This window comes from Diabrotica undecimpunctata, chromosome 4, assembly GCF_040954645.1.
Source record: "Diabrotica undecimpunctata isolate CICGRU chromosome 4, icDiaUnde3, whole genome shotgun sequence".
NCBI classification, from domain to species: Eukaryota; Metazoa; Arthropoda; class Insecta; order Coleoptera; family Chrysomelidae; genus Diabrotica; species Diabrotica undecimpunctata.
This window is the reverse complement of record NC_092806.1, coordinates 1,598,981-1,624,209: the sequence shown is the minus strand read 5'-3', so window position 1 is coordinate 1,624,209 and position 25,229 is coordinate 1,598,981. Positions and strand designations below refer to the sequence as shown.

The window sequence follows — 25,229 nt, the reverse complement described above, 5'->3', positions numbered from 1 at the left end:
CTCATCTTTATTTTTGTTTATTAAAAGTATATACCAAAACTTAGCAACTGTAAATCCTCATTCTATGATTGACATAATAAAAAAATAGCAGGGGGTACAGCGAGGAGATATTTTGTAGCCAAAACTATTTATAACACTCATATAACACATTTAAACGAATTTAATGAGCCTCAAATGGTAATAACGTCCATGAACAAAAATTAAATCTTCTTTATGTGGTCCTAATTAAAATGCTGCGAGAAAATGCAGTGATCATATTTGCTTTAACATTTATTACTATACCAGTTTTACATTCTTCCTTTTCATTACAGATAATCGCAAAGGATCCTGCTGGACGACTCTGAACAGAGGCCGGTGCGAAAACGACTTGCCCCAGCTAAGCAGAAGATCAGAATGCTGTTGTTCTGTGGGAGTTGCGTGGGGTTCCCCTTGCGAAAGGTGTAACAGAAATGAATGTGATTGTCCCAAAGGATACGCTAAGACTGACGGAAAGACTTGTACCGACATCAACGAGTGTGATCTCAATCCAGACATTTGCAGAGGTGGTGGTACTTGCGTCAATACCGATGGTAGTTTTACTTGTTCATGTCCACCTGGCTTAACTTTGGATGAAACTAGTGAGTATTTACAATAAAATAGTTATTTGTACATATATTAAATAATAATCCAAAATATTTGTAGGGTATTATAGTAATATAGTAATTTCTTCATATAATAATAGGAGTGCATCTAATAGGAAAATCCATTAAACCCTCCAGTAGGCCCGTACTGCAGTCGATTAGTTTATTGATCATTCACAATGACCATTAGAAAATTTTGAAACTTTTTTTTTAAACAGCCTCATTTTATACAGATGTCCCCTATCGACACATCTCCAATAATCAAGTCTGTTATAATTTTGAGCTGACTTTTGTCTATTTTCCTCAGTATTTCAGCCCTATTAATACATATCGATCCACTGTACATTTTGCGGGATATACGTTTTTAGTATGAGTTATTTTGAATTCAGAATCAGATTTTTTCCAGTTGCAGATTGCTTTTTTTGTACTCCTTACACACCCTTATGGACTAAAGTATTTAGAAGCTGATTGTCTTTTAGAAGTCCATTACCTTTTTCTTTGCTCCGTATTACTTATCCTGAAACCCATACAAGTGTGAGACTATTACAATCCGCCAGTTTATCGAGTTTTTCTGGACATTCTCACGTGTACCTAAGGCTCCTGAGAATCCACATAGCCAAATGACAATCTTATAGCATACATTCTTCTTCTTAGTCGTTAACCTGATGCAGGTATCGTGATATCATGAAGCAATTGGCTAAATTTCCCAATGTTCCTCCACGTTTTTCTATCTTCTGTCATTCTAGCACATTCTGACAATGGAGCGCCAATGGTAGCAACAATATGGTCCGTGTATCGTGTGGGAGATCTACCTCTATTTCTTTTGCCTTCTACTTTTCCCTGGATGGTAAGTTTTTCAAGACCATTTCTTCGAAGCACATGTCCAAAATAGCTTATTATTTGTTCTGATATTTGTGTTCTTAGTCTTTTCTTTATGTTTAGCTGGTCCAGTATGGATTCATTTGTTCTTCGGGCATACATTAATCCCCTTTAATTCAAGAGTCCTCATGTTAACGTATCTTAAATAATTTATAATAGATATAATTTATAATTAACGTATCTTAAATAATTTAAGATTGTATAGATCTCTGCCTAGAAAGCAGAGACTAATAACTAAATTTCCTTTTTTCTCTTCTAGGAACCAAATGTCTAGACATCCGCCAAGAACAATGCTACACAAAATACAAACACGGAAAGTGCGTATCTCCAATTGATGGTTTCTTCCACAAAAGTCTCTGCTGTTGTTCTCAGATCGGTAAGGCATGGGGTGACCGTTGTGATGCCTGCCCAAGACCAGGAACATCGGCATTTAACGAGCTGTGTCCTAAAGGATTGGGATTTTTGGACAAGAAAGACATTAACGAGTGTACTGACTTCCCAGGTATTTGCCAAAATGGAAGATGCAGGAACACCATTGGTGGATATAGTTGTAAATGTAATAAAGGATATGATTATGATGATAACAAGGTGAAATGTATAGGTAAGTGTAGATACTTTATACGTATTTTGGTAGTTAGCAAAACCTTTAAACATTTTTATAATTAGATTCTGTTCTCTTTTAGATATTGATGAATGTAATTTAACAACGGAAAACGTTTGTGGAAATGGTGTATGTAAAAATGTTCCAGGGGATTTCATTTGTGAATGTAACGAGGGATATAGAACAATGGCGCCTATGCAAATTTGTATGGGTAAGTAAATAATCCTTACAAAATTAACATATTAATTTAATTATAAATTTTCTTTACAATTTCATCATATGTTCTCAGCTTTTAAACCATCTTTGGATTTCTACAAATATTTTAAAATCAAAATTAGCTAAACCGTTCAGTCACTCTCCAGTTGTGAGAAAAATAAAATTTTTGATAAATATCATTTTATTTTTATATATAGATCTACTTTATTATACTCTACCTCTATAGCTGCAAGTTACTTGCATCTGTAGAGGTAGAGTATAATAAAAATCTTTAATTTACAATTAAAAATAATCGAGATAAAAAATATCCCAATATTTAGGTTTGACCAAACAATATACTTTTACAAAATTTTATTATCATATTGTGGAATTTTGATAGCCAGTTAAATTGTGTTTTAGATATCGACGAATGCGAAGAGATTCCTGGAGTTTGCCGAGGTGGACGATGTCTCAATTCTGAAGGATCTTATAAATGCGAATGCCCACCAGGCCACGAACTGTCACCAGACAAACAGTCCTGTAAAGATATCGATGAATGTTCTAGGTCAAGTGGAATTTGTTCCAATGGTGTGTGTGAAAACATGATGGGAACTTACCAGTGTATCTGTAACGAGGGATACAGGCAGACTGGACAAAAGTCACATTGCGAAGGTAAGTTTACAATACGAATTAACGAAAATAATATTTGGGTGTTAAAGGGTTAAAGACTTTAGTGCCAACTATTTTGTATATGTAAGGTGTTCAGTCCTATGTCAAGTTAAATAAAAAAAATTATTAACTCGGTTTAATACATCAAGAGGTGGTGCCATCTCTTGGCCCTGTTTTCTGTAAGCATTCTACATCTCTTAGTCGATACGTTCCAATTATTTTACAGGCGGCAATAACTGGATTAGACAAAAATGTTGAAAGAAAATAAAATAAAAATGTGATAGCAGAAACTAAGTAAAAATGTTGACTTGTATGCGACTTCAAAGTAGATTACACAGTCTGTCAATAATTTTTACCTCAAGTATACGTAATACTGCTACTATGATCAATTATCCATATTGGCGATATGATCATGTAACGTAAACTGCCGTAACTGATGCAATGGGTGGGGAAGCCTCCAATTACAAATTATCGCGAGTCACGCTCAAACTCCATTCCCAAAATTCACGCTTGGTCACGTTCATTACGAGAAGGCTCTCTTAAGAAATAAATAAGATTTTTAAATGAAAATATTGTGATCTTAAAACAATTTAATTATGGCATGTTTTCTACTGAATCTATTATGTTCATAATCTCATGTATAAAATATTCAGTAGAAAATACTGTGTTTACTAAATCATGAAAATAATATATTTGTTTATTTAGATATTGACGAATGTGATGATGAACCATGCGATGACATATGTGTCAACATTCCAGGAAGCTTTTCATGTACATGCGGGTAAGTGCTCATCTACCTTGTAAAATCTTCTTTCCTGTTATATTCATGATAAGTAGGAATTTATTATTATTCGCTAAAACCATGTTTCTCCCCTAAAAAAGTATTTTTGTTAGAACCAGTAATTTTGGCTCTATCATTTATTTATGTATTACTAGACGAAAGAAATTTATTGTCATGAGTTTAGGTGACGTTGTCTTTTTAAAGACAAATCACATGCTATGGTTTTTCTGATGGATATTTTTAAGTAAAAGTTAATTTCTTGCAATCAAATAAACTACCTTACAATAAAGTCGTCCCAGGAACGCGACTCAAAAATATTGGCAATATCATTTTTAAGTCATCTATTTTAAAATATATAATATATGCCTGAATTGTCAATATAACTGAGTCAGGTAAAACTAAATTATTAGAAGAATTTTTTATATTAACAAGTAACAAAACAAAATGATTTTTGTTTAATATGTTAAGTGCTATATGAAGCAGTGGCTGCATGAAGCTTTTATGAAATCGAAGGATCGCACAAAGTCATATCACATATTTATGGCAAAAAAAGTATAATGACCTATGGGACCTTTCTATTTGTGCATATGGTAGCACACAATGTGGTAATTTATATATTGCGAAGTTGAGGTTAAAATTAACGTATTTTAAACTAAAATTGTGATTTTTACCAACAAATATAGTAAATAATACTAAAATTTTACAAGAAAATAAGTTCATATTTTTAAGCCACTCTTTCCTATCCTAGAGGTCTTTCTAGAAAAGACTCGAGAAGCAGATATCTGCGTGATGTCACCACTATGTTCCATTCTAGTACATTCAAGGGAAATCCAGTTTTCTTCGCCTAGAGAAATATCTGGTGAAGTCGTGAAGCAGGACCGGTTCACAAAATATATATATATATATATATATATATATATATATATATATATATATATATATATATATATATATATATATATATATATAAATACAAAACAATTTGGATTTTAATTCAGTCTGAAAAATGAATTGATGTTGCTTTACGTCAGGAATATAAATTGTATTACATAAATTATGTTTTAGTGTAAATAGCGACACTATAAATAAATTTAAATAAAAATAAATAAAGACTTAATAACCTAACTGTTAGAACATTTTAATAGTAAATTAAAATACTGTACATAAATTAAAAGATAATGAAAATACTACAATACAAATTAATTGTATTTACAGTAATGGATACACTCTTAATACCGATGGAAAATCATGTGCAGATATCGATGAGTGCAAGGAAAATCCAAGAATTTGTAATGGAGGACGATGTACAAATACGATTGGTAGCTACATATGCCATTGTACTGAAGGTTTGATACCTGGACCGAGTGGAACTTCATGTATTGGTAAGTATATTACAATAATTTTATAAAAATTTTCACCTTTGTCCAGTATTCCATCTTGGTATGTAATTTTGTTTGCAAATTATTAGTATTTAGTTTTCTTTACATTGAGCTTTAATTCAAACTGATCACAGGTCCAACTGATTTTGTTCAGTATATTGTGATCCTGACTGCAGTAAGCAAGTTGTCGTTGCCATATTTAATGTTGTCCACGGTTAGGCTATTTACTACAATGCCTTTTATTGGCCCAATCAAAACTTCCATAAAAATTTCTTCTAAAAACAAGTTGTGAAAGAGTAGAGGTGAAAGTATACAACCTTGCCTAACTACTCTTTTTATATTTATTTCAACCGATAGTTTTGCTAAACTATTATTCTTGTCACTTAATGTTAATGTATTTATAACTGTCCGTATCATTTATTACATTTTGTTTCGTCGAATCTTGCCAAAACTTATTTCAAAATCAATTGAGCAGATTTCCGTGCCATAAATTCTATTAACCCTTACGCAGAGGGATTTATAAGTTTTACGTTGGTCTCAAGTATCCGTGTCTGATACAGCTGTTTAATTTGTTATTAAATAAAGCAAAACAACAAATTTTAGTAAAAAAATATTGTCATTTTGGACAAAAAATGTTTTGTTTTAGAGCTTAGTCGGCGACACAGTTATAATACATATTGCAGGCATGCCGGTTGCTCAAAGTAGTATTTGTAGAATGTCGTCAGTATTTTTATATAATATATCATTTAACACATCGTTGTAGAATAAAAGTTTCCACATTTCAACAACGTTAGGATTGTTACCCAAACGATTACCCAGTTGCAGTTGGTTTAAAACAGAAAAATTTGATTATAATGTTTTGTATGGGCCTTCTTGTAGCTTCAGACTCTTAAGAGCTGGGCTCTTCAGACTTTCAAGTACAACCACTTTTACTTTTATATCTGACAACAAGTAACATATTCACTTTGTATATTACCGTGTGGAATTCGGATTTTGGTCTACTGTTTCTTCTTCTAATTAATTGTCCTCTAACTCACGTTTTTGCCCAAAAGTTGAAGAACATTGGTTTTCTTTATTCTCATCTACTACATCAGAACATTATTTTACATACAAAGAAACTTTAACATACAAATCAGCTAAATAAAAGCCAACATAGCTATCGAATATAATGAAGATTTGGATAAACTTGCAAAAGATAGTACAGAAACAAAAGAACTAGGATCTAAAGAGAATTGTCTATCAGACTGCAAACAAACGTATAAAAAAATGAACAGCTTTTACTGGGAAAATTATTGCAACACAATTTCTTCTTCTTCAAGTGCCCTCTCCGCTACGGAGTTTGGCAATCATCATTGCTATTCGTATCTTTGAAACTGTAGCTCTAAATAATTGGTTAGATGTGCACTGGAACCAGTCTTTTAAATCACAATCAGCAACACAATCTAAATGCATTAAAAAAATATCCCCAGAATCTACTGATGCAGAAATTGCTCGTTTAGCCAAAGAGAAATTGTCTTATTAATAAGCCTAAAATTTGAATAAAAAAAAAAACAAATTAGTTCTACAAAAAATGCCGAAATATAATAATCAACCAATCTCATCCAATAGACTTTTGTATATAAAGTTCTACTTACCCTTAATGAATACCCTTGATATAAGAAGTTGCAACGTCTGTTACAATTTCCTCGTTGAATCGACAGATCTTCCAAAAAGCTGCCTGCAAATCAAAAAAGAAGTTTTTAGATTAGAATTGGACAAATAAATTGGTAACTTCCAAAACTCTACGTTATATAAATAAAAAAATACAAAAAAACTCCACTGTAAGGTCCACATGTAAGTAGATAAAGTTTGTAAAATACTTTTTTACAAACTTTACCTACTTACCATCTTCCACATCTATATACGATATATGATGTAGACGATGAAGTACGTTTGTTGCAACCACCTATCTGAAAATAAAACAAAGTTTATTACTACATTTATTACTTACTATAAAAAAATATTCAATGTACCTGTTCCTTAGTTCCATTTTTAATATTTATACAGCGAAATACTATTAATAAAACTAATAAAATCGCCGTATATTGAAATGTTTGTGTTATAAACCAGCTGGAAATATTCGAGTAAACTATAAAATCTTAATCTACCTGAATTCAATTGCATAAAACAATAACAATATCAGCCCGACAAGTCAATAAGTCTTTCTACCTATCTACCTGTTAGTTCCAGTTTTAATGTTTAGACAACGAAATAATTAATAAAATTAATAAAACCGGCATCTAATGAAATGTACTGTAAACCGGCTGGAAATATTCGAGTAAACTATAAAATCTTGATCTACCCGAATTCAATTGCATAAAACAATCACAATATCGGTCAACAAGTTTTTCTACCTATGTACCTGTTACTTAGTTCCAGTTTTAATGTTTAGACAACGAAATAATTAATAAAATTTGGGATTTCTTTTTTGAATCTAACAGGAAAATATTCCATTCCAATTCAGAATGTCTAATGTTGTAAAATATATTTTTGTTTGTATATTTAATTGCCTTTAGATCAATTACCAGGGGATCTCCGACTTTTTTTTCCAGGTCGTATTGATGAGATGAAATTTATATTACCTTTAATGTTTTTAAAAAATCATACGATAAGTATAATACTCTACTCTGTAGGGATTTTTCAAACATGCTTTTTTGCATATTATTGCAGCAAGAACATTTGTGTATTTTCGAATCAATCTTTCTATCGTAGAATGCATGCTACCTGCCTCCATCTGGGTATGACCTTTCTGAAAATACTTTTGTATTATAGTTAAATCTTTATTTATTGCTAAGTTGAAGAGGGCGTTTGCTAACACAGAATTTCTGTTTTGAGCACCGCAACCATCGGTATACAAAATATAATTAGTTTTTTTAACACGAGGATTGGCCTTTACTTTTTTTTTGAGTAAATTTACTATTATGGTTGCAAACTCATTAGCTGTTACCCGACCCTCTGTTTCATTCCACAAAAAACATTTACCTTGCTGGCGTTTTAGATCGAAAATCGTGAAATTATGTACGATAAGTTTTCTTTTGTAATAGAGGGAGCTCACATTAGACTTTGGACAGAGTAGCACATACTGCAGACCAATTTTAAAAACTTCATTATCTGATTCTTTGTCAGTAACCTTTTCTTGACGTGCTTCGTTTTTCAGCAGAATGTGAAAATTGTACTCAATTTGCGAAATATTCTTTGTTTCAAAAGCTACACAAACATCGCATTTATCCTTTTGACGCTGGTATAAAGATAAATTTTGCTGATCGAAAATTATGAAAAAGGTGGCTCTTGACATGGGTTTTATATTATTTTCCCTATAAAAATCTTTGCAGTAAGCTCTATATAATTGTGCTTTTGATTGCCATACTGTTTCCAAGTATAACTTTGAACTATTTTCCCTGCAGTAATGTAACTCAAGTTTGGGTAATTTGTCGAAAAAATTTTTATTGCTTCTCCGCTTTTCGGCTGCTTTCAACTTGTTTATTATCTGTAACTGTTTCTCTAGCCCACTTTTTTCATGGCAATTTCTCCAATACAGAGTATATTTAAAAACATCTTTTTGTATACTCGTATTCGATTATGTTCACCGTTTAAATAAAACTCGGTCGATGTTTGCCTTCTAGATATTTCTCGTTTTCCCGTTTGTCTCTCTGTAGGTTTTACAATTACTAATGTATTCACAAAAGTTTTTTTCCAAAAGTTGTCGAATATTTTGTGTCTAGCCTTGTCAGAAATAGAACCACACTTCAAATTTGTCTTGTCTTCCCTACTTAACATGCAATTGCAACGAGGTTTCACAGTTTTTGTCGCCTTTTCCATATTGTAATTCAATTAATCATTTCCTCTTTTTCTTCCCTAATACTTAAGCTCATTTTCTCTATTCTTGTAGTTCTCGTGTTTGTTTCACTTGTAGTTGTCTGTTTTACTCCTTTTAGACCTTCGTTGATTTTTTCGGATTCAGTGTACTGTTATTAGGATCGTTTTCTTTACACCTATCTCTTTTTCTCTCTCTGCTTCCATGATTATGAAGTCCAGGTCTTTGGACGTTTCATTGTTTTGACAGTTCGTTTTTTGCATGCACGAGATGCCTTCTTCTGATCTGTCTGTGCAATTAGTCAACGTGTTTGTAATATTAAAATCACCCAAATTCATTACGATGTACTGTTCTTCCTCACAAACATTATTAATAAGCATTTCTTCGGTTTCTCTAGCATATTTCTCGAGATCATCAATAATTGGACTATTATTTGCCTGTATACTGTTTGTTTGCATGACAATAACATTGTCGATGGTATTTTGTTTAATGAATGAAGCAAGAGCAAGAGTAAAGTTGTCTAAATCAGGCTGTTTAACTTGAAAATTGTCCACTTTTTCAGTGTCGTCTAACTTTGTTGGAACTCGTAGAAGGTTCATAATTATGTCTGCTCTTTTAGCCATCTCTGTAACAAAAAAAAATAAAAAAAAAAGAAACTAACTTTACACAGAATTTTTTTTATTTAACTTGATTTCAACGAAAATCGTTCCATATTAAATACTGAAGCATTCAAATATAAATAAATTTGAAAGAGAACAATTACTGACTTTTAAAATAGGTATGCATGTTATTAAACGCTAAATATGTACAAATAAAAATTAAAGTTGTTTAATAACAACAAAAAGTGTCATATTTATTGTGGAAATATTCGTATCTTTGTCTTGTGTTATCTTTTCCGTTTGGCGTTTGGTGCGTATCTCCAAACGTAAATAAATTGTGATTTATATTAGTCATTTTTAAAATTTTTCGAATAGTGCATAAATAATAATAAAAAATAATATATGAAACAACACGCAGAGTTTAAGCAAAATTTGAAGATTTTTACGATAAAGTTCAAGAACAGCTACTGACTTGTGTCAACCAATACAAATGGCGGGAGATAAGTATTCTACTGCCAATACTTCTTCGTCCATTTGGTGACTTATCTCGTGCTATTGGTACTATCCTATCCTCTGCCATTTTGCTAATGTATTCTTTCAATTCCTGTTTCCGTTTTGTCACCCATCCATTTATGTCTTCTATATTGCATGCTCTTCTTATGTTTTCGCTTCTCTCCTAATCCAACAAACTTTTCCCTGATATTCGTCGGAGTATTTTCATCTTTGTTGTTTCTAGTAGTCGTCTCGTTTTAGATGTGTCAGGTCTTGTCTCCGCCGTGTATGTTAATATAAATCTAATTACTGCTTTATAGATTCTTGTGTTTGTGCCTTGTCTTAGGTGTTTGTTCTTCCAGATTGTGTCATTAAGAGATCCCGTCACTTTACTTGCTTTTAAGCTTTGCTGTCGTACTTCTTGTTCAACATTTCCGTAACTAGTTATATCTATTCTCATATATCTAAACAGGAAGCAAGTTTTATTATTTTCCCATTAATTTCGATTCTACATCGTAGTGGGTATTTAGATGTTTCATACATCAATGTCATACATTTGGTTTTTTTCTGCTGATATTATTATATTATATTTTTGGCTGTTGTATTAAAGATGTCTATTAATATCTTTGGAGCTCGTCTTCTATCTCGGCGATTAATTTTCACGTCAGTTTTAAGATATGTCAATATGTTTCCTAATATCCATGGCAGTTTCTTAACATTTCTTCTAGATTATCAACAATGTTGCCTTATTAACTGTTTCTTATTTTAGACATCGATGAATGCAAACAACGACCAAACATCTGTGGTGCTGGTGAGTGTATTAACACTCTTGGATCGTTCCACTGTCGATGTGAAGAGGGGTATTCGGTGAAACCTGAAGGAGGCCCTCAGTGTACCGATGAAGATGAATGCTATTTGGGAACTTACAACTGTGATGAAAGTGCGGACTGTATTAACAATCCAGTAAGTAATATTGTTATTACTTTTATTTATATTTTTTTCTCCCCAGGTTATAGTTAATTATAATGTTTAGGTCAAAAGAACAGGAAATGCATTAGAAAATAAATTTTGAAGAGGATACTAATTTAAAAAAAAATATATGTACCTATTCTACAAAATGTAACAGAAAATAAAATTGAGGAGTAAAAGAAGACTCTGTTTAATTCCTTGTCTACCCCACCCTTTGCGTTTGATAATTTGATATGTTTTATTTCAGGGTTCCTACCAATGCCGTTGTCAAGATGGTTTCACCGGAAATGGACTCCATTGTCGTGACGTCAATGAATGTTTAACCAATAATGGTGGATGTGATCAAAATGCACAATGCATAAATAATGATGGTTCGTTTAGGTATGTAATTCATTAATTAATAGTGAATAGACAGTGGTTTGCAGATTGGATTCTGTCTTTTATTTCTTCAGTAATATCGTTGTCAGCTGTGATTACGGCCCCCAGATACTTAAAACGTTGTACTCTTTCGAATTTGAAGGTGTTGACCCTCACATTTTGTCATATTCTGTCTCTTCGTGTCGTTCTATTTATACACATATTCCAAGGTGGAAGGAGCAACAACTGAAGTAGGGCTGAAGATTAATGAAGAGAAGACAAAATAACTTATCTTATATATCAATTCGTATAATAAAATCATCGCAATTTTCACGATGGAAGATCACTTAATCTCTATAACTGTATTTTTAGACTAAACACATGATAAGATTCTGATATCAAAGAATAAATCGATCAAAAACACTACTCTTTTAAAATATTATTATAATATAATTTTGTTTTGTAGATGTGAATGTGATGCAGGCTTTAAAGGTGATGGCTACTCATGTAGCGACATAGACGAGTGCTCCAACGACCCCACTCTTTGCGAAAATGGCCAATGTGTTAACTATCCAGGATCGTTTAGATGCGAGTGTGAAATGGGCTTCATGCACCCACAAGAAGGCAACGAGCAATCCTGTGTCGGTCAGTAAATGGGAGATAAAAGACTAACATATGCTTTTTGTGCCAATTTAACAAAGACTGACTCTAGCTTTATTTTTAACATCGGTTTAGAGTAGTGGGATGATGATCACACAGGACATGTAACATAATATTTCTACTTGTATATTGTTAGATATTAACTGCTCAATATTTTTGTAGTGAGCCATTTTGGCTCTTATCTAGTCTTAAATATTAGTATAATAATACACATTTTTCATACATGGTTTACTTATTACTAATTTTGACTTACTATGTGGTACAGTTCACATTTTATTTAAGAGATTGCATTTAACTTGGGATTTTTATTGAAAAAATGAACTGTACCTAAAATATTTAATATCTGCATTATATTTTTTTTATCTCACTTGTTCGTTTTTGCAAGTTCAAAAATGTTTGGACCAGTACCGCTATCGTTTTATTAGTTATCTATTCCTGCCTTTATTTAGTTGGTTTCATAGTAGTCACTTGAACGATGCACCAACTCATCTCCTAGTTGGTGCATCCTATTAAAATTGTTCAAACAATTGAAAAAAACAATATTTTTATGGGGCAAATACACACAAATTTGAAAAGTTTGGGAAGGTTTTTAAAACAACCGCTCATTGTGAGCAGACTTAGGTAAACCATTATTTACTGTAAAATTGGGCGTCATATAAAACTGGTACCACTCTTACAACAAAAATCTTTGTTTTTAAGCTGCAAAATATAAATTGGTCTTTTAAAATGTGTTAGTGTTGTACTAGTTTATAGGTTATAATAACACTGTAAATAAAATAAAACCTAATGAAAATATAGAATTAATTCAAAGTGATTTTACACGCAATATCTAGTTAGCTTTTTAATTTAGGACTAACCTAGTTCACTTATAACTAATATATCATGCTTCAGAAGCTTCATCATTAAATTAACTAGAACATCATTTAAAAGCAACATCCCCAGCAGAAGCGTAAAAGGAACATATTCAGTGGCAAGGAAGAGCGAAGTCGTGTGGATGGTAGTGGTTTATAGAGTAGAAAACTAACAGCTAATATGTAACTAACCACCATTAATGCAGGTATATTCTTATGATTTATTTTAATATTTCTTTACCAGAGGAGAACAGAATTTTATCTAACATTTTAATTTTTATTTCAGGATTTGTTATTAAAAAAGTTCTTCTTAAATTATCCTATAAACTTGTGATTTTCCAGCTCCATGTCTTGACTGATAGCTGAAATATGTACACGGAAAAGTTTATGGAACACGTTTCGGTCTTAATTGGTTACTGTTTTGTCCAATAGGGAGATCTTGAATAAAATCTGATCGAGCTGAAAATCTTTATCTAGTGGTTTTCCTATGTTACTAAAAGAATTTAGAAGTAGATTTTACAAAAGGGTTTTTCTTTTGTTGATTCGATAGTCAATTGTATTTCTTCGTTTCTATACAGGCTTTTCCGAGGATTATATTCTTCTTTTAACAGACCAGCATTTCTGTGTCTGATTGACCTAAAGAAAGCGTTTGACAGAGTTCCCCTAAAATTATAAAAACTATCGAAAATATCTACCCAAACAACAAAATGAAAGTCAGAATAGATAAAGAACTTACAAAACCTATAGAATCAGCATTGCAGCGGAATGCAACATAAGAGATTTAACATAAGAGCAAAAGAATTTAATATTACAATCTCATCTCACAAAACTAAAACAATAGTAGTCAGCAAAGAACCAACCAGATGTAAAATAGAATTTGATGGCGTCAGTAGTAAACAAGTAATGGCAATAAAATACCTGGGAATTACACTGTCCAGCTATGGAGACGTGGACAAAGAAGTGAGAGATCAAGTACAGAAAGCAGGCTGGCAGACTGGCAGGATGCCTTTATAACACTATATGGCGAAACAAACACATTAATACTGACATGAAATCAGGAATTTATAAAGACAGTGTAAGACCAATAATGACATAAGCCTCAGAAACAAGACCCGATACAGCCATAACGCAAAGTCTACTGGAAACGGCAGAGATAAAAGTACTGAGAAGAATTACAGGAAATACGCTGAGAGATCTAAAGAGAAGTGAAGACATTAGAAGAAAATGCAACGTACATTGTACAATTGAATGGACACAAAATTGAAAAAAAAAATAGAATAACCACATAAGGAGAATGGAGGTGACCTGTGTAGTCAAACTAACAAGAGATAAGTCACCAATCGGCAGAAGAAGGATCGGAAGACAGCGCAAAAGATGGAATGACAACCTTCAATAGAGGTATTAATCCGCCGATGAACAAGCAGAATTGCTTATAAATAGAAAGAAGGAGAAGGAGAAGAAGATATCCTTCTCTTAAATTTCAGTGATTTTGGACGCTCTTCTTAAATCCTTATTTCAGACAATATATTACATTTTCTATATTATCATTTAGTCTTCTTTAGTTTTCTTTGACATATTTTATTTGCTATTCATCCAACTGTTTTCTTTTTTTGTTCTATTTTCTATATGTTTCTTGTGTACTTTATGTTGTTCGTATATAGCATTTATAGTTTTTGTTTTATTATTCTGTTCTTTTCTTCTTCTTTTTATAGGTTTTGTATCTGCGTCTAATACTTTTCTCGTAATTCTTTTCGGCGTTCTTAATTTTTTCACTTCCTTCCATCTGTCACTCTTTTCCTTCTGTTTCTTCATTGTTTTTGTCTTACATCCTCATTTTTTTGTCTATCAAGTTTTGTAATTTATCTTTTGCAATCTAAAATCTCCTTTGCTAACTTTGATTGTAGAGTTATCTTTTTCCGTCATTATCTGACATTTAGGTCTTTATAACAAAACAGTCCATAAAATCGTCGTGGAAGAAATAAAAATCTTTCGGGTTAAACTTTTTATCATCTGGTTCACATATCACGTACTAATCAACGTTTAAGTATACTTACGTCAAGTTTAACAGCAAGTTGTGGAGCTGCTTTCTAAAAAAGTCTGCGTACTATCCATGGACAAAATTGTTGAGAACAATAAAAGTACGCAAGACTGCATACCTTGGACACATACTGAGGAATGATAAATACAGTCTTCTTCAGGTCATCATGCAGGGTATAGGTTATGGCAAAAAGCGAATAGGTAGAAAGAGGAAGTCATAGCTGCGAAATATTCAAGACTGGACAAACATGACTGTAGACGAATTATCCCACGTTGCAAAAGAAAAACTTTTAGAAATGTGGTCGCCAATCTCCGTTAATGGAGACGGCATAGGAAGAAGAAGACTATCCATGGTAGTCTAGACCAAATCGATATTCTTGCTTGCCGTTAATGGCTTACATCTTGTTTTGTTAAGTATTATTATTGATGTACCTTTCCCAAAACTGGTGTAATAACCTATATTTTTGGTTTTGTATATATTATAAAATTATTAAAAAACATTTACTCGTGCATATTTAATTATTTTTCACAAACAAAAACTTCAATTACTATTATTTCCGTAGATATTAACGAATGTGACATGTTCAACAACCTTTGCGTTTACGGAAAATGCGAAAACACCTTCGGCTTCTTCCGTTGCGAGTGTAATGATGGCTACAAACTTGACAGCTCTGGCGGCAACTGTACAGACATCGACGAATGTGAAAGTCCACAATCTTGCCTCTATGGAGAGTGTACCAACACCGATGGCAGCTTTAAATGTATTTGTCCACCACATCACGATTTAGTATCAGAAGGGAACGCTTGTATAGGTAAGAAATTGCTCTCTACACTCTTTCAAGGAACCTTTCAGCAACATGTTACAATAATAAAACAGAAAGTACATACTTAACGCAATTTATTAATGAATACTTTCTATAAATGCTATTTTCTTATAGATAGAAGAACTTCACGATGTTTCCTTAAAGTAGACGGGCCTGGTAGATGTTCTTCACCAACTGCCGATTACGTCACCAAAGCATCTTGTTGTTGTTCAGTAGGTCAAGGTTGGGGACCTAGTTGTGATCTTTGTCCTCATCCAGACAGTCAGGAGTATCAGCAATTGTGTCCTGGAGGAATGGGTTATAAACCAAATGATATAACGGTGAGCACACAAGACCTAATATTTTTATTACAAATAAATTACCTAAAATTACCATTTCTTTAAGTTGGACAAACTTTATTTTCCAACTAACTCCCAAAAAACTAACTCCTAACATTAACAGAAATATCTTTTTTCGTCGCCACTCATTCAGAGTTATTATTTTTGCCGCTTATTACTAGGAATCACACTCTTCGAGGATATATATTAGAAGTACTCATCGAAAAGTAACTATTTTGTACTATTTTGTTTCAATCGTTACAACTATTGGAGGCCATTTGCTATGTCATCTACTTATATCTTTTGAGTTTTTTGCTCAAAAAGCGTTTTCAGGGAAAGAAGTTTTTGCGCTGGTTTCTGGTCTGCTGGTAAATGCAATCAAGCATTTGGGTCTGCAGCTCGATGAAGGCTACCTTGATCTGTCTGAGTGCAATATACTTTTGATCTAGGTATCCAACCAGCTCACTCGGTTGCAACTGCCGAATCCTGTTGTTGCCGACAGAGAAAAGAGAACGCATTACGTAGTAAGAGTGCTTATTACCACGGTTAATTTTAATCGTAATAGCTGCATTCTTACCAGCAGCAATCGACCACTTTCACTCTTCTTGAAGAATTCGACTACTGTCCAGAGCTCTCTGGTGCCATCTTTGGCCGATTCGGATAACAGGATTATATCATCAGTGTAACCCAACAATAAGATCTTCGTGCCATCTGCTACCGGAAGGCCAAGCTTGTCTTAATCGAGCTTGAATATCAGCTAATCGACCACCATATTGAAAAGGTAGGGCAATAAGTAGTCTCCCTGTTTAACGCCTCTACACAATTCAATCTTCTTCATCGATCTACTACCGGCGGTGAGGATCGTACAACAGTTGATGTACGAGTCCATCACGTACCGCTTTAATGTAGCATCTACATTTTTTTTGAGGTTTTTTGTTCCCCTTCATTCGGACAGATACCCCAGGTTACCCAGTCAATTTAATTTAGCAACTTTAATTTTAGCCACATTAAGCTTCGAATTTGTGCTAAGCTTGTTAAGTTTTTTTAGCTTTTTAATTTCTCACGCGGCTAATGTATCGATATGATTTCAAACGTTTTTAACTTTTTTCGGTCAAATGTTGTAGCACTTATGGCTATGGATATCCAGTCTACAAGTGATATGTTTCTAATATTGCTAAATTCTAATATTTCTTTGTTGACAGGTTGTTCTTGAAGATATAAACGAATGCGAGGAGCACAAAAACATTTGTCAAAACGGCCATTGTACGAACACATTCGGCAGCTTCATGTGCTCGTGTAATGAAGGATACCGGCTGGATCCAACTGGTTTCCAGTGTATTGATGTGAACGAATGCTTCGAAAATCCTAGCATTTGCAACGTAGGAGAATGCGTCAACGAACCTGGTAAATACTATTGCCAGTGTCCTGAAGGATACATGCCGATGCCAGGAAGACGTAAGTTTTTGTATGTATGACTAAATGATTACTATTGGTTGTAATATTTATTTTCAGGTGAATGTGTTGATATGCGCAAAGACCTCTGTTTCCTTAACTACAGCAGATGGAGATGTTCTACACCTATGACACAAAATCAAACTAGAAAACTTTGCTGTTGTTCCATGGGTCAAGCTTGGGGTCAACCTTGTGAACCTTGTCCAATTGCTGGCACCAGTAGGTATAAGTTACTTCACTTACTTCATTTTATTTTCCAGTCTATACTAAATATTTTCTTGCTGATATAACGGTATTATCTAATAAATATTTTTAGAGATCAGAAAAGAGAACACTTAAATATATAAGTAAGATCTTAAATTGCTAATAAAAAAGCCTTAAGCATCGACAACAATAAAAAATCTAGCAGCATTTAACACAAAATTACATGGAAGAAACATTCAGAAGTCGAAAATGGACAAAAATGCCTTAACTTAAATAACATAAATACGACACAAATTTTCAATTTTTTGAGTGAACTCGTTAGACAGTAAGATCTCTGCTGTGACTATTGCACTCCAAATCCCAAGGTGTAACATAAACGTGCTCAGAGGAAGCATAATCCAGAAGAAAAAGTATTGAGAGCACTTCGTCTCTACTCATGGGATTATAATGGTTGACATAAAGAGGTGGGCCAAAACAGGACTAGAAATGAGTTTGAATGCATATCCATAACCAAAAATTGATCGGAGCAGAGAGGCAAGAGATGTAGAGAAGTCAGAAGCTTTGCCTCTGCCTTCAATGAGTCTCAATGGTCCAAATCAACAGGTGAATGTTTACCACAGTAAACATAACTTACTGTTTCTGCGTGAGTGTTAGATGTTTTGGTTGCGGCATCACCAATATAGATGTGACAACTTCCAAAAAAAATTGAAAATATCTAAAAACTGGATTAATTTGGAAAACCTTGTTGATATTGTAGCTAAAGAAACACTAGGAAAAGGACCAATGGAGAACACTAATAGTAAATAAATGTTGGGAATACGAAGATATTAACGTAAAGAAGTTAACAGAGTAGTTATCAGTACACATAGAAGCACAGATAGATGTATATTATAATACTAAAGAGACTTATATTAAGGAGATGAATGTAAATCGCATGCATCAATACCAAATATTCAATTAAATTAAGAAAAAAATAGATCCAGTTAGGTTAGAGGTACAAGGAAAAATCTTTTTAAGCTAATATTAAAAAAAAGTTTGAGAGTAAAGGCGGACCTGTTAAAAGAAGAACCTCATAGCTCGAGAATCTTAAGGAGCAAACCAATGATATCTTGTTCAGGTGAACAAGATTATCTGAACCAATAATACCTAATATATGATAGCTATTGGACCAAAACGATCAACGCAAGAGACAAGATGATTTTAGAGCTAGGTATAGGACAAACAGCAATGGATGATTTACAACTGCAAATTTTACAAAAAGCTTAGAGGATTCTTGATTGTACCATTCAGAAAGTTTAAACAAAAAAAAAAATAAACCTTAAAAAATAGAATTATTTTTTGAGTAATGGAATAAGTAAGTATTTGTAACTTTGTCTTATTCGCTTCTAACAATTTCAGCATTTTCTGCCCAATATCTTTACACTCTTTTTCACACTATATTTTTTCTTTTAACATCATCTATTTATTATCTTTTTATGTGTATATCAATGTTGATATTTGGCTTATGTCCAAACTTTTCGAAATTCTAGGTGAGCATGTAAGTTTATGTGGAGTTCGGCCTGGGCAAATAGTAAATCCCATTACCAATGAGACAATGGAGATTGATGAGTGTGAATTGATGCCATCTATGTGCAAACATGGACAATGTATTAACACACCTGGAAGTTTCGAATGCATGTGCAACAGGTAAGTAAGATTTATTCATCAAAAATACTTTCTTTCATTTCGTTTGTGGTACCAAATATATCTAGTGACGTTTGATTTATTCCTATGCTAACAATATTTTTTCCAGAGGCTACATTTACGACGAAAATTCCCATCAATGTATCGACGACAACGAATGTTTAAGAAATCCTTGCGAAGGAAACGCTCAATGTCTCAACCTTCCCGGTAACTTCGAATGCAAGTGTCCTGCAGGATATAAACACGGGTCTACGTTCATGGATTGCGTGGATATTGATGAGTGTTTGGAAAAGCCACATATTTGTCAAAATGGTGACTGTAAGAACTTGGAGGGAAGCTTCCAGTGTATTTGTCCCACTGGATATTTGTTGACTTCTGATAGGTAAGTTGTAGAAACCTTTTTATATAAAATTGTTGGGAAATCAGATGGGTTTCAAGGAAAAATTTTATAAGGTCTAATATATGGTAAACATTTATGAGTGTTTCAGCAAATATAGAAAGAGAAAAAGAACAACTACTTGAACTTTAAAGATAAACATTTAAAGCAAGACTTTTAAAGCTTTTATGCATTTATACGATATCAACCACGTAAGGATATTCAGCAGGTATGATTTCATGTGTCCTTTCTTTCCTGAAAATTGTACAATAAAACAGAATGTATTTTACATTTATAGCGACATTTTTTTAATGTACAGAAATTGCTTTCTCTATCCTACATTTGATTTCAAGGAATCAAGGAAATGGTCATCTATTGGTTGACCACCATTCACACTGATTCTTCCAAATGGCTGTTTCGTCTTAGAGATCATCTCTTTTAATGGTAAAGTTATTCAAGGAAGTATTTATACCTGTTGGCTGGTCATAGTTTTATATATCTGGAGTCGGTAGTACTTATGCATACTAATGAAAAACTGATCGGTTCAGATTAGTAAAGTTAGACCAGAGAAAATCAAATAGAAAGAAATAGGTTGTATTGTCTACAATAGGAAAATTTGATTGAAACTAAAAGGTTACTTCTATACTATTGCTGTAACATCATATATGGTATATAGCAGTGATTTTTGGTAATTAAAGAGAAATAAAGAAGCTTTGAAGCTTAACTTAAAGACTTCTTGCATCAAGCTCCTATAGTTTGACCTCTAAGTCACCTAGCCCCTAGCCTGACTACAACTAGAACCAGAATCTAGAACATTTCCATTCCGTATATTTCTGTTATACTTTTAGTTCAATATTTTTTGTATTTTATTTCTATCCTTCGCAACTATATAAGATTTATATTGAGCTTAAATATCTAGACCAAGTAACGCTTAATTACTGAAGTACGTGACAATAGGAGTTTTGTAAGAAAAAAGACTTTTCAAGTAATGAATCTTACATGCTTTTAACAAATACTACAGAGTTTTGCCTAGCCGATGTCAATAAAATCATGAAGGTCGTCAACATTCGGTAACAAATAGACAATCACAAAATAAGATTTCATTATAAATAAAATTAGGATATTAAGTTTTCTTCCCACGGTCTATCCATTTCGGGTGTTAGTGACTAACATGACTATCCTTATACCTACTGCCTTATACCTCCGATAATAATTAGAGACTACTACTAACCTGAAAAACAAAAAAACTAGTTAAAGTAAATAGGTAGTCCAGTTTAAGTTAATAAATAGAAAGGATAATCAGTTACTTCAAGTTAAAGATCAAGACATAAAGCTAAATAAAATGGCATAGAATCTCTTTGCTGATTTGCTAATAAAATTTGATCAAAAAGTTTAATCTTGGTTCGGATCAACATAAATCTCCTTCCCAGACATGTCTCCATAGAGTCTTCTGCCAGATCTTTAGTAACTTAACAATTCTTTGTATTAAGTAATTAGTATCTTCACGGTAATTTTCACAATTCTTAATTTTCTTCTCTTTTACCATACAAATCATCAATATACATATTCTCATTTCCGTCACATGAATTTCTTGCTCCACCTGTCTATTCCGCCTTAACTCTACTACTTGTTGTTACTCCAAAGTTATCAACTTATTATTTATAGTACTCACTGAGTGGTAAAATAATTATTATTTCATTTTGTTTCCGAATAAGACAATTTGGAATTTTTTTTGCGAAAAACTACTTCGCTACTGTATCTTCTATTTTATATTTTATGCCAATCTGACGGACGTTTTCTTTCTTGAATCTAAAGATTCTAGCAACAGATCAATTGACGTTTTTTCGGATCAATTTACCAAATTTTGTGTTTGTTGTTGTCTGTTTTCTTATGTTGGGGTTCATCAAAAATCGTATATCGTCTTCGATCATTTCAGCTACCTCCTAAAACCTTTTAATGTCTTCAAAATTTAGATACGTTATAAACATTGACTTCTGTACACTTCTTGCATAGCGAGAGCATCGGTAACGGTTTTTTTAGTTTACCAAGAAGCTTAATGGTGTTTGTTATTTTAGATCTATCTTTTAAAACGAGACTGAGCGATCGACGTCAACTATTGATCTCAGGCTCGGGGAAGCATCAACAGGTATATATATGTTCAAATCGGTTATTTAATTGCAACATCTCGTCAACAGTCCACCAGTCAACATCACAAATACTGCTAAATCGGACCGGAAACAACAGGCCTTAAAGCCTAACATATAAAGAAGAAATAAACCTCGCATCGTATCTGATAAGTATTTAATAATTACAGGGACACTTGCTTGGACATTGATGAATGCCAGCGCCATCCCAACATTTGCAACAACGGCAGTTGTATTAACATGGTGGGCCACTACAAGTGCCATTGTCATCCAGGATTTAAACTAAGTAACAACAACGATTGTGTAGATATAGACGAGTGCCATATGATGCCGTTCCTATGTAGGAATGGAAGATGCAGAAACACCTTAGGATCTTTCTACTGCGAGTGTGCTTCGGGATATGTTTTAACGCATGATAAACATAACTGTAGGGATATTGATGAATGCCAAGAAGTAAGTTGGATTTTATGATATTTATAGTTTTCTTTTAACCTTTAATAAAACCATGAAGTATATGGATATTTTGGATATATGAAAATTTGTTGTCCTGATTTTTAATTTGTTCTTTTCAATAATTTTCATTCGTTTTACAGCTATAAGTACCAAGAACATTTGAATTTCTTTTTCTAACGAACACAATACCTTTAAGAAAATATTTCGATAACCATAAATATCCATTTAAGCAAGACCTTTCTCTTCTTTAGTATAGAGTAAAGGCTGTGTTTATGTGTTCACCAAAGAATTATTACCATATGTTTTGTGATTTTTCTATATCTTTCTTGTCTGTTTTTTCTCTGAGATCAGTCTGTTTAACTGTTATACCATAGCAGACTTGTTAAAGTCATCAAGGTCTTTCATTTAGCCCAGTTAAACTCTGTTCTACTAAAACTTATAAACCAACGGTATTTTTCTGTAACTGTTGCTTAAAATAACAAAAAATCTGTCGTACAAAGTATATTACATGTACAAATTATAATCTTTTAGACTCCTGGAGCATGTCCACCTCCTGGTAAATGTACAAACGTTATGGGATCGTTCGTTTGCAGTTGCCCCGAAGGATACGAACTCAGCACTGTGACTGGAATTTGCGAAGATATCGATGAATGTGTGGTCAATGTTGGAATATGCGAAAATGGTATATGCACAAATACAGACGGTGGAGCGTTTTGTACGTGTCAAGAAGGATTTATACTCGATCAGGTAAGGATATTGATATATCTATGTAGATTAATAGTATTAGTTGGTATATAATTATAAATATAAACAGTAATGATGTAAAAAAGTGTTTTAAGTTAATAAAAGTAAATAGGAATGACTTTGTCTTCACTCACGTTGAATAGCTCTAGTGAAAGTTAATGAAATAGAAACATAGCAGGTAATGTACCAATTGAAATAGTTAAAGATTCTTTCCAGTTGCTTCAATTGCTAAATAGTAAAGTTGTACTCCTACAAGTTAATAAACAAAGCATGTCAAAGGAGATTTTTGACACGATACAGTATGTTATAAAAGTTCGCAGCTCACTCCACGATTTTAAATAAATCTCGTAAAATTCCAATGGCAATTAAAAAGTTCACTTCTTGCTATTATGGTATCTATTTATCAGATATACCTGTGAGGAGAAAATTTTAACGAGATAATTTGATTTATTTACATTAATTATTTACTGCTTTTATACCATTATATTCTACTCGCATATAACATAGCTTACAAATAATTCCAAACCAATATTCTTATACCTCTGTAATTAAATTCAAGAAAACTAAATCAACAGTCAAAGAATTCGGATTAACGTCATTTCTTACAATTCGGTGTACAATGTCGCATAAGGCGTTCTAGATAATTTTAATAAAGTGGTAATATTTATAGCACGTGATCGATTTTATATAATTTCACGCCAAAATTACAAGTCATTCAACTGTTTTCTATACAGATCCGTCATAGTCACAATGCTGTAGCACATCAAACGATGGATAATATTTGAGGCACACAAAATGAACAAGATAGTGTTGCTCAGAATCAAAAGATATATTGGTGTGGTTCTTTGGATCATTTTTACTATCATGTTAATAAAAGAAAAATTAAAGAGAAGCAAAATTGTCTGTTCTTCAAGCAAAGAAGAAACTCTTAACCAAGATACATATATAAACAAATAATAAACAATATCCAATATACGTTTATAGACAAATAAACAGTAACACTCACACTCATTTATTTGTGGTCCAAGAGAAAAGAAGTTTGTTAGAAATTAAACAATACAAAATTGTTACGAACAAGCCATATTTATTATTAGCCAAAACACAGATTTAATTGAAATATTAATTAGATCTTACAAACAGAAATGTCCATTACAAATTAATACCTTCTTTAATCTTTATAGAAAGTTTAATATAAATTTCTTTCGATGGCCTGGTAAATATATTTAGAAATGATCTTAATATTAAACGTTATTTGCAAAATTAAAAAGTGAAAAGTCATCAGAACCATTATTATATCATGATATGTAGTGTTTTGGTTCTTACAATCCAAATACAGAATTTAGTGTATACAAAACAATAGGATTGCAACATAAAACATTTCGGAATATACCCCTTCACTACAGTGGGTACATTAGTAGAAAAATGTAAATGATAAGATATTTTTTTATATTGACCATCAAACGGAAATATTTAGCTTAATAATTATCTGCTAAAGCAGATAAAAAAGGTTGTGATTTTCTTTGTTTTTGCTTTACTTTCTTTCACTATAGACTTGCTGGTTCTTTTAATAGAGCATATGGTCTTTCCCAGTAACCATGGTAGGTTTCTCAGCAATCAAAATTAAAAAAAAATTAATGTTTCTGCTCCCATCCCTGGCAAGTGAAAGAAGACAGAAATTTTTACTCAACTTTTAATGGACTTATCTCGAAATTGTTGGTACTAAGGGCTCAAAGCTCTTATTACTGACAGAAGAATGTGAAAATCAACCGGCATATTTAGAAACTTTCTAAGTAATCATCTGAATTTCACTCATGTATGATTTTTACCGGTAAGAATTCCCCTGCCCGCAATCTCATTATTTCCACTTAGCGAGAGATTGGTTGAATTTAGACGAATATGCCAGAGCATTTGGCAATTTTTAAGATAAAACTCAACGGTGAATAGTTGAATCATGTTTCTCAGGCTGCTCTTAATGAATAACTCCGGCATTACTTTGTTTAAACAAACAAGTAAATTATTATATTATTCAAAAGAACTACAGTGATCATATTCGTAAAATTGAAAAACTCAGTACGTTAAGTGTTTATTAG

General features: G+C 32.6%; 1 protein-coding gene across 1 annotated transcript in view; it reads left to right on the top strand.

The window, feature by feature from the left end:
* LOC140439034 (fibrillin-1-like) overlaps window positions 1-25,229 on the top strand; it is a 144,921-nt gene that overhangs the window by 106,097 nt on the left and 13,595 nt on the right. Inside the window, exons 17-33 of the mRNA XM_072528670.1 lie at window positions 312-617; window positions 1,759-2,100; window positions 2,183-2,311; window positions 2,716-2,967; window positions 3,670-3,745; window positions 4,961-5,127; window positions 10,838-11,031; window positions 11,285-11,418; window positions 11,861-12,039; window positions 15,506-15,754; window positions 15,881-16,086; window positions 17,286-17,538; window positions 17,596-17,754; window positions 19,269-19,425; window positions 19,532-19,804; window positions 22,113-22,395; window positions 22,927-23,142. Of these exons, the coding sequence (XP_072384771.1) occupies window positions 312-617; window positions 1,759-2,100; window positions 2,183-2,311; window positions 2,716-2,967; window positions 3,670-3,745; window positions 4,961-5,127; window positions 10,838-11,031; window positions 11,285-11,418; window positions 11,861-12,039; window positions 15,506-15,754; window positions 15,881-16,086; window positions 17,286-17,538; window positions 17,596-17,754; window positions 19,269-19,425; window positions 19,532-19,804; window positions 22,113-22,395; window positions 22,927-23,142 (3,575 nt within the window). The remainder of the gene's footprint in view (window positions 1-311; window positions 618-1,758; window positions 2,101-2,182; window positions 2,312-2,715; window positions 2,968-3,669; window positions 3,746-4,960; window positions 5,128-10,837; window positions 11,032-11,284; window positions 11,419-11,860; window positions 12,040-15,505; window positions 15,755-15,880; window positions 16,087-17,285; window positions 17,539-17,595; window positions 17,755-19,268; window positions 19,426-19,531; window positions 19,805-22,112; window positions 22,396-22,926; window positions 23,143-25,229) is intronic.